Genomic DNA, 16,827 nt, shown 5'->3' with positions numbered 1-16,827 from the left:
GTATATTTTATAATTTTATCACCATTATTGGCTTATTAACTATACTTCCTTATTTTTTTTTTAGTCGTTGCTCCATGACAAGGGCTGTCACACTATGGCACACAGGCCAGCTGAGGATCAAACCAAGTGTCGCACATGTGCCAGGCAGGTGCTCTACCATTGAGCCACACCCCCAGCCCCTCACTGTGTGTTTTTGTAAAATAAAGTTTTATTGAAACATGTAGCCATCATCCATTTGTTTATCTATTATCTATAGCTGCTTTCAAGTCACAACGGCAGAGTTGGATAGTTATAATAAAACTATATAACCTGTAAAAGCTAAAATATTTACCATCTGAACTTTTACAGAAAAAGTTTGCTGGCCACTGCTCTAAAACTTAAAAATTAAGATCTTGAAACATATTGCATAATTGTACTCCAAATATACAGTGCCTCAAATACTGACTTAAAAATCCTCAGATTACTCACATTATTTTCCTGGTTCTTGTTATTTTTCAAGAGTGTGATAATACAATTATGAATAAAGAAAGCAAGAGTAAGCACTCCAGTCAGCTGTGGGAACTGATATCTTATCTCTAGGAGAAAATGAAAGAAAAAAGTTAAAGCTGACAAGTAGAAAATGAGTATCAGTAGCCAATAAAAATCAGTTGTCTCTGTTTTGTCCAGGGAATAAGAATATTAAAACATTCTCAAGGTCAGCATTATACTTAGGCAAAGCAGTTATAATGGGGAAGAAAAGGAATCAAGAAATGCCTATTTTGTATAGGTACTTTATTATTTTATTTTAAAATTTTTTATAGTTGTAGAAGGACAGCATGCCTTTATTTTATTTATTTATTTTTAATGTGGTGCTAAGGATCTGTGCCAGGCAAGCGCTCTGCCACTGAGCTACAGCCCCAGGCCCCTGTATAGGTACTTTATATCAATTATTTCTGTTTGAAGTCACATTGACTACTACATGGTAAAGCAGGGTCTGACTCTAAAATCCTTTGTTTTTCTAATACCTCAATTTGTCAGAAAATTACTTCTAGAAAAGGACAGAGAGTAGAAATGGTCATTTAATATCTTTTGATGATAAGACTAAAAAGCACTGTTTAAGCTGGACAAGGTGCATTCCTATAATCCCCAGGGATATGCAATCTGATATAAGAAGATTGTAAGTTTGAGGTGAGCCTCAACAATGATACCCTGTCTCAAAACAAAAACTAAAAACTAAAACAACAACAACAAAAGGGACTGGGGGTGTGGCTCCGTGATAGAGCACTCCGGGGTTCAGTTGCCAGTCCTGCATTGGGTGGGGGCATTGCTTAAAAGTTTTAGAAATAAATGTCTGCTTAGAGGGACTGATTAAACTGATACAGTTGTGCAGTGGTATCTGGTATTTTTTTTAAATATATTTTTTAGACGTCAATAGACTTTTATTTTGTACATTTTATTTATTTATTTTTTTTGCGGTGCTGGGGACTTGAACCCAGGGCCTTGTGCTTATGAGGCAAGCACTCTACCAACTGAGCTATATCCCCAGCCCTGTACATTTATTTTTATATGGTGCTGAGAATCAAGCATAGTACCTCACACATGCTAGGCAAACGCTCTACCACTGATCCACAACCCCAGCCCCAGTATACATTATTTAAAACTTTGTTTTGTTGAGGAAGATTTTTTGTGGGTTTACTTTTATTTATTTTTTTAAAAAAAAAAGATGTGTGGGGTTGGGGTTGTAGCTAAGTGTTAGAGAGCTTGCCTAATATGTGTGAGGCAGTGGGTTCCACCCTCAGCAACACATAAAAATAAATAAATAAAGACATTAAAAAAAAATAACACTGGGGCTGGGATTATGGGTCAGTGGTAGAGCACTTGCCTAGCATGTGTGAGGCACTGGGTTTGATTCTCAGCACTGAATATAAATAAGTAAAGAAAATAAAAGTCCATCAACAACTAACAAAAATATTTAAAAAAATAAAATTACATTAAAAAATACATTGTATATACATAGATTTATGGGAAAAATGTATGGATGTATGAAGGGGAAAATCTGGAGGAATATTCATAAAAATATAAGTAATAGTTATCCTTGGCTGACAGGATTTATTTTAAATTAATTATTTATCCCTATTTTACAATAAATACAAATAATAACTTTTTTTTGGTGGTACAGGGGATTGAACCCAGGTCGTGCACATGGCTAGGCAATTGAGCTACATTCCCAGTCCATAATAACATTTTAAAACTACTGCCAATTTCTGTTTTGAGGTCTGCTAATAAGTAAAAAATTGATTTTATGTAGTATAAAACTATGATTTACTTGAAAATATTGCTGAGTCTAGGTAAAGCAGGTGGCAAAATGGAGAACAACCTACCTCAGGGGATATCTTTGTGTAAGAAGTGTAAGTATAGAAAAGTCCACTAGCTCTTTGCTATAATATTTTAGGAAAGGAGGTGAGTAAAAAAGAATCAAGCACCAGCACTAAGAGAAATGAGAAGGTAAGACCCAACAAAATCATATATTCTGTTTTCTATCAAGTTTTTTGTTTGCCTGTTAGCTTTCATCTGAATTTTTATTTGTAGAAGCAATCCAAAGTATATTTCTCTTAGGTAAGTCTTCCCCTTTTCTGTCTATAATCTTTTTAAGTTTTTTATATCTCAGCAATAAAATAAAAATAGGAGGCAATTCCCACTTGTTTTTTTATTTGAAGAAAAATCTCTTCATAAATTGGATCATTTCAGGGCTGGGGTTATAGCTTAGTGGTAGAGCACTTGCCTAGCATGTATGAAGCACTGGGTTTGATCCTCAGCACCACATAAAAATAAATAAATAAAATAAAAAAGTATGGTGTCTACCTACAACTAAAACTATTTTTTTAAAAACTGGATCATTTCAGACCAATAAGCAGCATTATACTTACATAATTATAGAAGCACCACTTTTAAAAAGATAACAATTATTATTATTTACAGATGAACTTAGTACTTATTGATATGTTTAACAGAGAAACAACTGAAAAGCTATTTAGTAAGAATTCAAAGTAAGGTAGCTAAATAGAAAAAAACTTTGAAAAAAAAAATCAACATTTTTTTCTTATACACCTGTAATAACTGGTTAGAAGCTGTAAGGAGATAAATTCAAGGATCCCATTTGCAAAATATATGAAATATTCACAAAATTATGAAGTAGATTTAAATTTGGCCTACAAATAAATTTAGTATTAACTTGCCAAGTTTACATTAAAATATTTTAAAACTTTACTGTGACAACTGCGGGTATACTACTCAGATCTCCTTTCAAGTGAGAACTTGAAGCAAGGAGTAGTTAGCTGATAGCCTAAAGCTGCAGCCCCTTGTGGATCTGCTGCCCTGATCATGCAGCAGTCATATTTTACTGGGCTTCTCTGAGCCAACAACTAAGCATAGCAGAGTACCAGGGCCTGACTACTTTTGCCTAATCCTGGATTTCTATACAGGTATCTTTAACAGAAGTTCACACGAGATTAGCTAAGACGTTCTGAATTTATTTCTGCTCAGTCCAGCTCCTTTCCTTCTCCTTCATAGAGCTCTGAGCCACACTGTGGTCTTATATAGTCACCTATGACTCCTGCCCCACTCCCCAATCCCTTTATCTCTCATTAAGGGCTGCCCCAATAAATTTCTTAATCTTCTCACCCCATTTTGGTGTGTGCTCATAGGAGAACCTGAACTGACAGAGTTGGTATTGGAAGTGGTCTGATAAAGAAGGCAGTAAGAAAGGATTTGGGTCTTGGATCACTTATCATTCAACTTTCAATTATCATCCATGCTGAACTTAAGCTATCTTTTAAGGTTCTGATAGTGTTTTCACTATCATTATTTTGAGGGATATCCTGTTGATTCAGAAAGAGTGGATAAATGAGGCTATAGTACTTTTGACCTTTTCCTTCTTTTTGGTAGTATTAGACTGTAGCAGCTCCATTATGAATTCTGTTTGTGGGCAGGGAACTACAGGACTATTTTTTTACTGGTCTCATGAATACATAGAAGCCCATCTTCCAAGTAAGGAGGAGGGAGAGTCTCATCGCTGACCTCCAGAGTTATTTTTAGTTTTAAAAGAGAAGGCTTTTCATGATCTAGCTTCTGCCTTTTAACCCTTTTTCCTATCACCTCCTCAACAAATATTCTTTCACTAGCCATTCAAATCCTCATAATTTCCTACGTAATTTCAGGCCTTAACTGTTGTTTAAACATGTTGTTCCCTTGACCTGGCATATTCCTGCCCGGATACTCCTTCTTAGAGAACTCCTGTTGGCCCTTAAAAAATTCCCTTTTGAACCCTTTTCTTCTAACCCTTAACTTATTTATATAGGCAATTCCTCTATCCTGCTATATCTATTGTATATATCTTTGTATTATGACTGTTAATTCACAAACTGATCTTAATGCTCAACTACAATCTCATGGAGGGCAGTGGATCATCTCTTACACTACAATGTGTGTCAAATATTAGGGGTACTCATTTATTTTTAAGAATTAAAGGACTCCCAGCCCATGGGAAATGTCCAAAATTCTGTTTTAAACTGCCTTTAGAATGATTTTGCTTTTTGGCCAAGATTTATCAGTTTTCAATAAACTCTTCAATTTCGCTGACCTTGTCTTTCATAGCAGTTAGCCTCTATTACCTCTAAGTCATCTTGAGAAGTGATTATTAGTTGGTCCTTTACTACCTTTTCTAATTAAGTCAGATGATATCACTGTTAGGTTTCTAACTTGTTAAATTATAGTGGGTAAATATCCAGCTTTTGCAATTAACTAGACACTTTCTGAACAAATTTCTTGAAAACTTGAGATACTTTTAAATATACATGTCACTCAAAGTGTATAATTAAAGTTTTTAGTGTGTTCACAGAGTTGTGCAATCATAACCATAGCACTTCCTTCCTACTGTATGGATATACAAATACTATTCCATTGTATGGATATACCATACTTTATTCATTCATCAGTGAAGGACACTGGATTGTTTCCACTGTTGGCTATTATGAAAAATGCTATGAACATTCATGTGAAAATTTTTATGTAGAAAACATGCCTCTTTAAAGAAAACATTTACACTATAATAAAGAAAACTAGTAGAGTCTTTAACAAAGTGGTTTTAAAGAAGCCCCAAATTTCTGATCTTTCCAAACTGCTTACTTTATTCCTTTGAAAAGGCACATCAAGAGAGAATGTAAGCAGGGGTTAGGGATGTAGCTCAGTGACAGTGGTTGCCTAGGATGTGTAAGGCCCTGGGTTTGATTTCAAACACTAGGGGGTCAGGGTGGGAAGGAGAATTAATATAGGTGCATGCAGATAGGGAGAAGATAATTGCCATACATATATTTAAGAAAGGACTTATATCTATTATGTATAAGGAACTTACACAAATCAATAAGAAAAACCCAGACAACTAAATAAGGAAATGGGCAAAGACTTGAAAAGGCATCTCACAAAAGAGGAAATCTAAACGGCCAATAAGCATATGAAAAGGTGCTAAATTCATTAGTCATCAGGGAAATGCAAATGAAAACCACAAAGTAATACTAGCACTTGCCTACCAGAAAGGCTAAATGAAAAACACAGAAAATAAAGTACTAGTGAAGACATGGAACAACTAGAACTCTGAACACTGTTGGTGAGTAAACTGGTACAAATATTTTGGAAAGCTGGTTGGCAATATCTACTAAAGCAGAACACAAGCATACCCTTTGACCTGGCAACTCTACTCCTTCACTTGTACTTAAGAGAAAGCAGTCAAATATTTCACCAAAAGACTCAGATGAGAATGAAGAGTGCAACAATAAAACTTTTAGTCAAAAACTGGTGACAACTCAAATGTCCACAACTGGTAATAATAAACTGTGGTAGATAAGCGATAGAATACCAATTTACAAATATGTGCATTAATAGGGCTCGCTCTCAAATATAATGTTGATTGAAAGAAGTCAGACCACAAAGATATTCCACATATATATAAAATGTTTTAAAAAGCAGGCAAAACTAACTTTTGGTGTTACAACAGTGGCTACAGGGATATAGTGACTGGTGGGAGGCCAACAATTTCTGGTTTTGATCTCAGTGCTATAGCAAAAGCTCAGTTTGTGAATATTAAATAAGCTGTACCTTTATGAGTTCCATATTTTTGTACATAAATGTCCCACTTCAACAAAAACTTGAAGTTTTATTATATTTGGAGGCACTGTATTAATGAGTGGTAAAATGTATTCTGATCTGCTCTCAATTTTTCAAAACACATGGGAGTAGAAAGTTTTTTTTTTTTTCTAGTGACAGAGGAATATAATACTGCTATCAAAATGGCAAACTACTCCATCATCCTTGAAATTCACTGTCTGAAGTCTCTTTGAAGTCAGTTTCAAAGCATTGAATAGTTTTTCATTTTAGAAATGTCATTTTAAAAAAATATATTTTTATTATAATCAAATGGGGTACATCTTGTTTCTCTGTACATGAAGTAGATGCATACCATTTGTGTAATCATACATTTACATAGGGTAATGGTGTTTGATTCATTCTTTTACCCCCCCCCCCCCCCCTCCTAGAAATGCCATTTAAATTGCATTTTATACAAGCAACAATAAGTGTTGGTGAGGATGTGGGGAAAACAGTACACTCATACATTGTTGGTGCGACTGCAGATTGGTGTAACCACTTTGGAAAGCAGTATGGAGATTCCTAAGAAAACTTAGAATGGAACCACCATTTGACTCAGCTATCCCACTCCTCGGTTTATACCCAAAGGACTTAACATCAGCATACTACGGTGACAAAGCCACAACAATGTTTAAAGCAGCTCAATTCACGATAGCAAAACTATGGAACCAACCTAGATGCCTTTCAACAGATGTATGGATAATGAAAATGTGGTATATTTAAACAATGGAATATTACTCAGACTTAAAGAACAATGGAATTGTGTTATTTGCAGGTAAATGGATGAAACTAGAGAAGAGCAAGCTAACTGAAATAAGTCAATCCCAAATGACCAAAGGCTGAATGTTTTCTCTGATAAGTGGATGCTGATCCATAGTGGGAGGTGGTTAGGGAAGAATGAAGGATCTCTGGTTTGTACAGAGGGAAGTGAGGGGAGGGGTGAGGCAGGAAAAGATGAGAAGGATGGTAGGTTGAGACAGACATTATTACCCTATATACATGTATGATAAAAATATTAAAAAAAAGAAATGTAAGAAAATATGTAGAATATGCTATGTGAGATGTTCAGAAAGGTCTCCAAATCTGCTTTCTCAATAAAAAAATAAATAAATAAATTGCATCTTAAAATTCATATTAGCTGTTAAAAGTTAAATAGTATTATAAGGCTTATAACAAAAACTAGTATTCTCTTGCTTCATATCTTTCCTCCTAAATTCTGTTTCTCAGAGGCAAGTAATTTTAACTCTTCTACTAGGCATATTTTAAATTATTATCTAGCTTATTTTTACATATTTATTAAAGTTAAAATCTAGCTTCTCCTTCATATTATTACTATGCTACTAGGAATTGAACCCATGGGCACTCTACTATTGAGCTCCATCTTAGTTCTCCAAATTTTTTATTTTGAGAAAGGGTCTTGCTAAGTTGCCCAGCCTGGCCTTTAGTTTGTGATCCTCTTGCCTCAGACTCCCAAGCTGTTGGGATTATAGACATAAATCATCGTGCCTGGCCTGATAGAGCTTCTATTTCTTTATGTAAATTTTGGATATAATTTAATTGATTTTCCACCAGAAGGCTTTAATACTTATAATTCACATTGCAAATAATTTTCTATTATCTACCCCAATAGAATCATATTTATAATTTTTATTTTGCAAAAACAAGTTTTTATTTTTGTGAGCATTATATATTCATCTACAGTTAAGCTACAGAATATATAATGGATACATTTCATTTTATATAAAAATACTTCTGTTGACATTTTTTCTGGGGAAAAATAACATTTTTTTGTTCCCTAATTTTCCATTTAATACTATCCTCCCACCCCCAAAAATTCTGAAATAATTGTAATGCCCCCTCTATCTGTATAACACATCAAGAATTCTTGTATTTTAATTTTTCTTGGAAAAATCTCTCTGGGACCGTCTGTCTACCTACAGGTCTGGCATCTCACTGGGCCTATTACATGACTATTTCCTAGGATTTCATTTCACTATCTCTCTGGAAATTTCTTGATTTATTACTTCTTTTGCATTTTTTTCCCCTAAAAAAGGGTGCATCCTAAAACTGTCATTATTGTAATCTAATACTTAAATGAGAATATGGTGAGATTTAGAGCTTTAACTTAACTTATTCTGAGATCTTAGATAACACTAGTTCTGTTGTCTTCTGGTATTCAGAGTTGCTGAAAAGTCTGATGCTAGTATGGTTCCAGATTCTTTTGCAGATCTCAGTTCTCTGTCCCTGGAAACTTTTAGGGTCTTCTCTTTATCCCCAGTATTCTGAAATCTTTTTCCACACATTTTTTATAGGTGCATTACAGTTGTACATAATGATGGGACTTGTTGTTACATATTTATACATGCACACAATATAACAATATAATTTGGCCAGTATCATTTCCTAGCACTTCCCTACTCCCTCCCTGCCTCCTGATCCTGGTCCCTTTCCTCTACTTATTTCCCTTTTATTTTCATGAGATCACTGCCCACCCACCTTTATTTTCTTTTTTCCTCTCTAGTGTCCACAAATGAGAGAAAACATGACCTTTGACCTTCTGAGTTTGGCTTATTTCTATTAACATAATAACCTCTAGTTCCATCCATTTTCCTGCAAATGCCCTAATTTCATTTTTCCTTATGGATGAATAAAACTTAATTGTGTATACATACCACATTTTCTTTATCCACTCATCCACTGATAGACACCTAGTCTGGTTCCATAGTTTGGTTACTGTGAATTGTGCTGCTATAAACAACTGTATGCATGTATCACTGTAGTATGAGGATTTTAATTTTTTAGGATAAATACCAAGGAGTGGTACAGGTGGGTAATGCCTAGTCTTTTGAGGAACCTCCATACTGATTTCCACAGTGGCTGCACTAGTTTATAGTCCCATTCACAGTGTAACAGCGTTCCTTTTTCTCCACATCCTCTCCAGCATTTGAAAAAAAAAATTTTAATATATAAAAAATATGTATGTGTGTGTATGTGTATATTTATTTATTTTTTGCTGTGTTGGGGATTGAATCTGGGCAATTGTGCATGCTAGGCAAGCTTTACCACTGTGAGCTATACCCTTAGTCCCAGATTATTTGTATTCATATGACTGTCATTCTGATGATGAAATCTCAGTGCAGTTTTGATTTGCATTTCCCTAATTGCTAATGATCCTGAATATTTTTTCATGTATTTGTTGGCCATCTGTACTTCTTATTTTGAGAAGTGCCTATTTAATTCATTTGCCTACTTATTAATTTGGATATTTGCTTTTTTGGTGTTAAGTTTTTTAAGTTCTTTATATAGTCTAGATATTAATCCTCTGTCAGAACAGTAGCTAGCAAAGACTTTCCTCCTATTCTGTAGGTTTCCTAATTGTTTCCTTTGCTGTGCAGAAGCATCAGTGTTCTGAAATTTCATGACATGCTTTGGCATAGGCCTTATTCAAAGTTCTGGGGGCTGGGGAGATAGCTCAGAGGGTAGAATGCTTGCCTTGCAAGCACAAGGTCCTGGGTTCGATCCCCAGCACCGCAAAAAAAAAAAAAAAAAGTTCTGGGCACTTTGAGTCTTTTAACTCTAAAAACTTATATTATTCAGTTCTAGGACAATTTCTTAAATTATAAGATGATTAATAACTTTCTACCTTTCATTTTCTTTCTTCTCTATGGAACTTCTTTTAGTTGAACCTTGGATCACCTGGATTAATACTCTAATTTTCTTATCTTTTTCTATTTTTCCTTTATTCCTCCTTCCCTCCCTTCCTTCTTTCTATATATCCATGCTTTCTATCCTACTTTTGGGAAGAAATTAGCTTTATCTTCCAAACTTCCCTTGGATTTTAAATTTGTATTATATACTTCTAAAGCCAAACCTCCCCCTTATTTTCTTCCTTCCTTGACATCCAAATATTGCTTCATGGATATAATACTATCTTTTATCACTTTGAGGATATAAGTTTTTGGGAATTTCCTTGTGTTCACTCTTCTCTCCAAGTTCCCTTTTCCTGTATCATTTTCATGTAAGAGGTATTCCTCGGTATCTAGTGATTTTTATCTTTTTGTTTATATTTACAACTGAAATATTTTTAAAAAGTGCACTTTAAGATGGATGTGGTGACATCAGCCTTTAATCCCAACTACTCAGGAGTCTGAGGCAGTAGGATCACACATTCTTGACCAGCTCTGGCAGCCTAGCAAGAACCTGTCTCAATACATACATACACACATGCCCTGGTGGATACAGGTCAGTAGTAAAGCACCCCTGGGTTTAATCCTCAGTACTGAATTTTTTTTTTCCAAATTAAAAATGTATACTCCATAATCATCTAAATGGTCTAATAAAAGCAAGGTATCTATCTATTTCTTTGGTAGAACCTAAATATCTGAGATTCTAGGTCATTCCTTTTGGGTTTTCAATTTCTTTATAAGAGAACCTCAAGCTGGCTATAAGTATTCTTAGAACCGAGGGATAAAATAAAGAAATTTGGTGGAGACGGTGGAAGAAAGCAGTAAATCTCAACATTCAGCCTATACACTTAATCCTTGTGTTCATATTAGAGTCTGTTTTCACCCTTTGCTATGCCTGGTGTACCCAAGTTCAGAGCTATTTTAATATGTTTTTTTCCATCTCTTACTAGGTTGAGGAGGGGAAAGGGATTGTATACCTCAAATCAGGCCTCTTTGTGTTGGAATCCCTATTACTTACATTTACATTTCAGTTTCTATGCTTTGTTCTTAGTTATCAACTATCAGTTTTCCAGCTTCTAAAAATCTGTTGCTATCTTTTGTCTGTTATTATGTCTTCTACAGATTCTCTTTGGTTTTTATTTTCTCTACTATTGTTTCAGTGGGATTTAGAAGGGAGTAGAAATAAACACATTTATTTATTCAACAGCTATTTGTTGAGTACTCACTATGTGCCAAGAAGTATAAGATTTGAGGAGACAACAGTAATACAAAAGTATAAAAAACAAAAACAATATTCCTTTTCTTAGAGAGTTAACAGTCATTAAAGGAGACAAACAAGTAAAGAAAAATAAATATATGTATTTGTTGCAATCTTGAACTTTCATTGTCAGAGTGAGAACCAAAGACATTTGGAAACATTTTTGGATAAACCCCTTGTTTTCTTAACTTTTACTATTTTCTGAAACTCAGGAACAAAGCAGATTAGAAAATGTGGTGTATCTCAACATTCCCAATCGTTGTCAAAATCAGGAATTTATTATTAATAGGGTTAGATAACCATGGACACTTACATATAAAATTTGGTAGTGATAAAAGATCTAAAGAAAAACAAGGCACAAAAAAAAAAAAAAAAAAAAAAAAAGATGGGGATGGGCAGGTATTCGGGGAAGACCTCTCTAATGATACTAACCATATAGATACCAGAAAACAAAAAGGCATTTCATACACAGGGAACAGTAAATGCAAATATTCTAAGACAGGAATGTGCTTGGCATTTTGATTGAACAGCAAGGAAGTCAGTATAGTTGGAGTGAAATGAGTAAGAGGAAAAGTTATAGGGGATTAAATAAGAAAGGATGCCAGGAGCCAGATCACAAGGACTATGAAACTCATTCTAAATAAGGTGGATAGCCATTTCTCTTGCTAGGCTCAGTGCATGCCTATAATCCCAGTGATGTAGGAGGCTGAGGCAAGAGGGTCACAAGTTCAAGGCCAGCCTTGGTCAATTCAGTAAGATCCTTCTCAAAAAATAAAAATAAAAAAAGAGGGCTTGGGACATAGTCCAGTGATTGAGTGCTTCTGGGTTCATCCCTAGTAACACACACACACACACACAACAACAACAACAAGAAAAATCATTCTAGTTACTATTTAGAACAGATTATGGTCAGGAAGACAGAGTAGAGATATCAAGATTAACTAGGATGTTACTACAATAATCCAGGTGAGATTAGTTTCTTGATATAGCTCTTTTTGGTGGAAATGGTAAGTAGTAGTCAGATTTTCAATTTTTTTTTTTCAAAGCAAAACGGATATAGTTTGCAGATGGATTAGATATAGGGTGGGGGTAGAGAAAGAACAAAGACTGAAAAATTTTTGGCTTGAGCAATTGGAAAACTGGAGCTATTATTTTAAGAGAAGCCTGGAAAAATAGTACGTTTAAGCAGGCTGGTGGATGGGGGTGGATGTTGAAATTTTTGAAGTATTTGGTTTTTGTCAATTTAAGTTTGAGATATCTATAGACATCTACATGGAGATGCAGATGGGGGGAAGTGGATGTATGCTTATGGATTTCAGTGGAGAATATGGGCTAGAGCATACAATTGGGACGAGTCAAGTCACCATTTGGATAGTATTATATGAAACCAGGTGACTATATGACATTACTTAGGAAATAAGGGTAAAGAGAAAAGAGATTTGAGTACTAAACATTGGATGACTAACAATTAGAGGTCAGAAATTTGAGAAGCAGCCAAGTTACAAAGAATCAAGAAAGAATGGGGTTTGAGAAGTGAAGTAAGGAAAGTATTCTAAGATGGAAGGAATGAACAAACATGGACCATGCTGCTGGCAGGTTGAATGAGTAGCAAAAACTGGTCACTGTATTTGGCAAGATGGAGTCACTGGTTAATATGGAATGACTGGGGCAAAGCCTGACAGCAGAGAATTCAAGGCAAAATGGAAGAAGTTAGAGACAGTGAGCATATGCAACTCTTCTAAAATGTTTCTTCAAAAGTAGGCAAGAGCTAGAGAGGAATATGGAACCACAAGAATCATTTCTTTTTAGATTGGGAGATAATTTTATATATTGATAGAAACACCTCAGAAGAAGAAAAATTGATACACAATTTCAGAGAAAAAAAGGATAATTTCTTGAGTAGGCAAGAAAGGGAGGACAGAAAGTTTACATAGGGTTTTTCTCATCACTACCTCCCCCTATTATTTGGAAGAGAGTGATGATGGGATCTATATGACTTAAAGAGGAAATTTTTAGAAATAAAAGTAGATAGGCAAAGATTCACTCAGAACTGTAAGTTTATGTGAGGAAAGAGTTCATCCCTTCTGATTCTTTTTTGGAGGACTGAAATCAGAGCCCTGCACATGCTAGCTAGGCAAGTGCTCTACCACTGAGCTGCTAGCTAGGCAAGGCTCTACCACTGAGCTACATTTTTTTTTTTAACTTTATTTACCCTTTTTACTTTATTTTGAGACAGGATCTTGCTAAGTTGTTCAGGTTGGCCTCCAACTTGTGATTCTTTTGCCTCAGCTTCTCAAATAGGTGGTATGCAACCATGCCTTGATTAAATTTCTGGTTTTTAATAGTCTCTACTAAAAAGGTTTATGGCATATTTTCATTCTTGAGAAATTTCTTAATCACAATATAATAATTTTAGGAACATAAATACCAATTTTTTAGTTTTATTTCTTCCTTTATGTCATTTTTAAATGAAGTTATGTGATAAAAGTGACCTAATATCTATTTAAATGTTTTTTCATGTGTTTTCTATATATTTATCTTTTCCCATTCTTCATATCTATTTCTAATGTTCTATGATTAGCAGACACTTTCATCACTAAAAGTCTTAACAAATCACAATGGACCTAATTTTAGAAAATAATATCCTACACTATTTTTATCAATTTATTTTTGATTTAACTATCAACTATTTTTAGATTTAAACTAACATTTTCATCAGTCTTGGAGAGAAGAGTGCCTTTTAAGGCCCAGTACTTCCTTTATCCTGAAACTACACTAACTCCCAAGTCTTTGAAGAATCAAAGCTAATATAATCAAATATTCTGAAAACAAGTGGCCATACTAACTGGACTCTACAATGCCCAGTGAACACCATCTACATACACCTAAAAACCCAAGAATGTCCTAATAATGGGAAGAAATGGGGTGGTAGAAAACTACAATTACATATTTTAGAAGATAACACTGATACTGAATAGATGCTAGAATTCTTGATCACCTGAATCAATGGTTGAAGAATGGAAAGTGGTTTTTCTACAACAAAACAAAATTGTGTATGATTTCCTTCTTACTAGTTTTCAAGGTATTTGTCTAATACCCACTTCCATTTTCTAATCTGTCTTCTCATTTAGCATTGTTCATTTATTGCTTCACAGTACTTTTCTTATGTCCAAAATATTCTAAAGTTGGGTGAAACTTGAGGAAATTGTCAAGTTATAAACATGGGGAAGAAGAGGGACAAGGAAAGGCAAACATTAAATTATCACAATTTTAGCCTGAGAAACAATAATATTTCAAAAACAGAAAAACCCATAAGGGAACACTGTTTTAATGAGCAGTATCATCTACATACATCACTGATCATGTTCTAAATCTTTGAAATTCTAGGGGTATATATCTTAGAAAAGCCTAGAGAATTACTGACTTTTCAATTGCATAGTAACATAAATGAACCAAGTAGAAATGATAAAGGGCCCTGGTTATCCCTAACTAAGAAATCCACGGAAATCCCAATTGTTGTCCTATTTTTAGCTTATTAACATTAATAAAAGTGTCCAATGTAAAAAATACCACTATTTGGCTTACAATGGCATATAATAATAATAATTTAACTTACAGATCACATTATTATAATTTATTAATTTTTTTGCCAAAACAACTCACCTGGTACAAAAAATTCTGTTGGCATAAACCAATGAAATTCCAAATGAAATCCCAAGCGAATAGCTTTCAAGGTAACAAGAAAAATCAAATAGAGAACAGATACTGTGCCTGGAAGAAAAAAAAAAAAAATCCAGAAACTGTTTATCATTTTTATATGCTTTTTTTTTTGGAGGCAGGGCAGGAGGGTTGAATCCAAGAGTGCTTTACTACTGAACTACATCCCAAGCCCCACCCCCCCCCTTTTTTTTGTGGTGCTCGGGATCGAACCCAGGGCCTTGTGCTTACAAGGCAAGGCAAGCACTCTACCAACTGAGCTATATCTCCAGCCCCCAAGCCCTTTTTATTTTTTAGTTTGAGACAGGGCCTCGCTAAGTTGCTGAGGCTGGCCTTGAACTTGTGATCCTCCTGCCTCAAAATCCTGCCAAAGTTGCTGGATTACAGGTGTGTGCCACTGTGCCCAACTATTCTCTTTGGGTGCTTTACAGACTATTTTAAAATTAAGCTTTGTTTCCATATCCTCACCAAAGTGTGAACAATTATTACCTTCATTGATTATCTCTACTAAAATCAAACTGGGACATAAAGAACAGAAATAAGTTATGTGAGTTACCAGAAAACAAAACAAAAACCTAGGTAGTAAGTCTAAGAAGAACTGGATAAAGGTAGCTCACATATTACTAAATGCAAATTGCTTAATTTACTTATAAGGTGAGTTTGATGGAAGACACAAGCAAAGGGTCCATTACAAAAAAAAAAAACAACATGAAACTATAACTTTTATTCTTTGTATTGGCGCTAGAGACAGTCAATAGGCTGAAAAAGTCTGTCACAAAAATTAATGTGAAATGGTAAGAAAGGAAAGAAAGAAAGAAATGTAGATTACAAATATTTGAGAAGGTAAAAAGTCAAATAATCCATAAATAATCTGATCTAGTATCTACATGAGTTCTGATTGGGTAGTACTGCTTGCTAGTTGGAAAGATTCCAGATTCCTTTCCCAGGTATTATATACAAGGTAAAGTGGGCAGTCACAATGTTTCAGTAGAGTAGAAGTTAGAGAATCATTTCTTTTGAGGAAGTAAGTCCAGTCATTACAGAACATAGTCAGGAAGCCTAGGAATATCCTTAGATGCTAAATCCTCTAAAAAAGGTTTAGTTCTAAAAGAAAGGTAAAGTCAAGGAAAAGAACAAAAGCAGAACATCCTTCAGGAGATGGAGAACAATCAACCTGGTTTGAAGTCTGGTGACTGTTTTGCCCAACTGACCAAATCCTTCTTATAAGTTTATATGCTTTCCAAAAGATTTGTTCCACTGGAAAGTCAGGAAGCAAAGCAGGAAACCACAAATGAGCCATATAAGCTCTACTGTGGGTTTAGAGATTAGTTGATTCAGAAAAGATGAAAACAAGAGGCCAATGCTTATATAACTACAAATCTATTATTTTCTCTGTGTGTGTATGGTAGCTTACAATGAATTGTTTTGAGGCAGAAAAGCAGAGAGATATAATTTTACCTCCTCTTTTCCTCTTCTAGAAACCTAGCTACATTTTGGGTTTCCATCATCTGGTTCCTGGATGTGATGGATAATCTGATGATTTTATGCTATAGACTGCCTACCAGGTGATCAGATATATAGGGGGAGATAAAACCCCATAGTCTACATGGGCCTATCAATTCTTTATGAATGATATCCTTGTATTTTCTCCAGTTCCAGATTTGAGCTTTCACTGGAGGTTGAAAATAGGTTCAAAACATTGCTTTAGTGAAAAAGAAATTCACTGAAAGAGGTCTGTTTCTTTAAGGGAACAATAGTATTCTAAGAAAGAAAAAGCATGGAGGAATAGAGCAAAAGTAGAATAAACCTCAGAAGCTTGAGTTAGATAATGATCTTCTAAATTCAAAGTCAAGTGATAATTCTGTGTAATACTCTTAAATGGAAACCACAGGAAAAAATATCCCATAATGTCCTGTAATAAGTTCTAATGTTTCCAACCCTTAAAGTTGAGGATTTTTATAATATCCATTTCTATCTCTCCTCCTGAAA

General features: G+C 34.6%; 1 protein-coding gene across 13 annotated transcripts in view; it reads right to left on the bottom strand.

Moving 5' to 3' along the window:
• Positions 1–16,827, bottom strand: part of SLC38A9 (solute carrier family 38 member 9) — a 102,023-nt gene that overhangs the window by 18,983 nt on the left and 66,213 nt on the right. For 12 of the 13 annotated variants that reach the window (XR_013764702.1, XR_013764703.1, XR_013764704.1 and 9 more), the window contains 2 exons: positions 14,785–14,892; positions 469–575 (listed from right to left, as the gene is read on the bottom strand). Coding sequence is in view for 9 of the 13 variants with exons in the window: in XM_079145275.1 (XP_079001401.1) it covers positions 469–575; positions 14,785–14,892 (215 nt within the window). In the remaining 4 variants the exon portion in view is untranslated. The remainder of the gene's footprint in view (positions 1–468; positions 576–14,784; positions 14,893–16,827) is intronic. The other variant, XM_079145276.1, reaches the window with a different exon arrangement.

Source organism: Sciurus vulgaris, assembly GCF_902686455.1.
Source record: "Sciurus vulgaris genome assembly, chromosome: 6".
Taxonomy (NCBI): Eukaryota; Metazoa; Chordata; class Mammalia; order Rodentia; family Sciuridae; genus Sciurus; species Sciurus vulgaris.
This window is presented reverse-complemented; position numbering and strand designations above follow the sequence as displayed.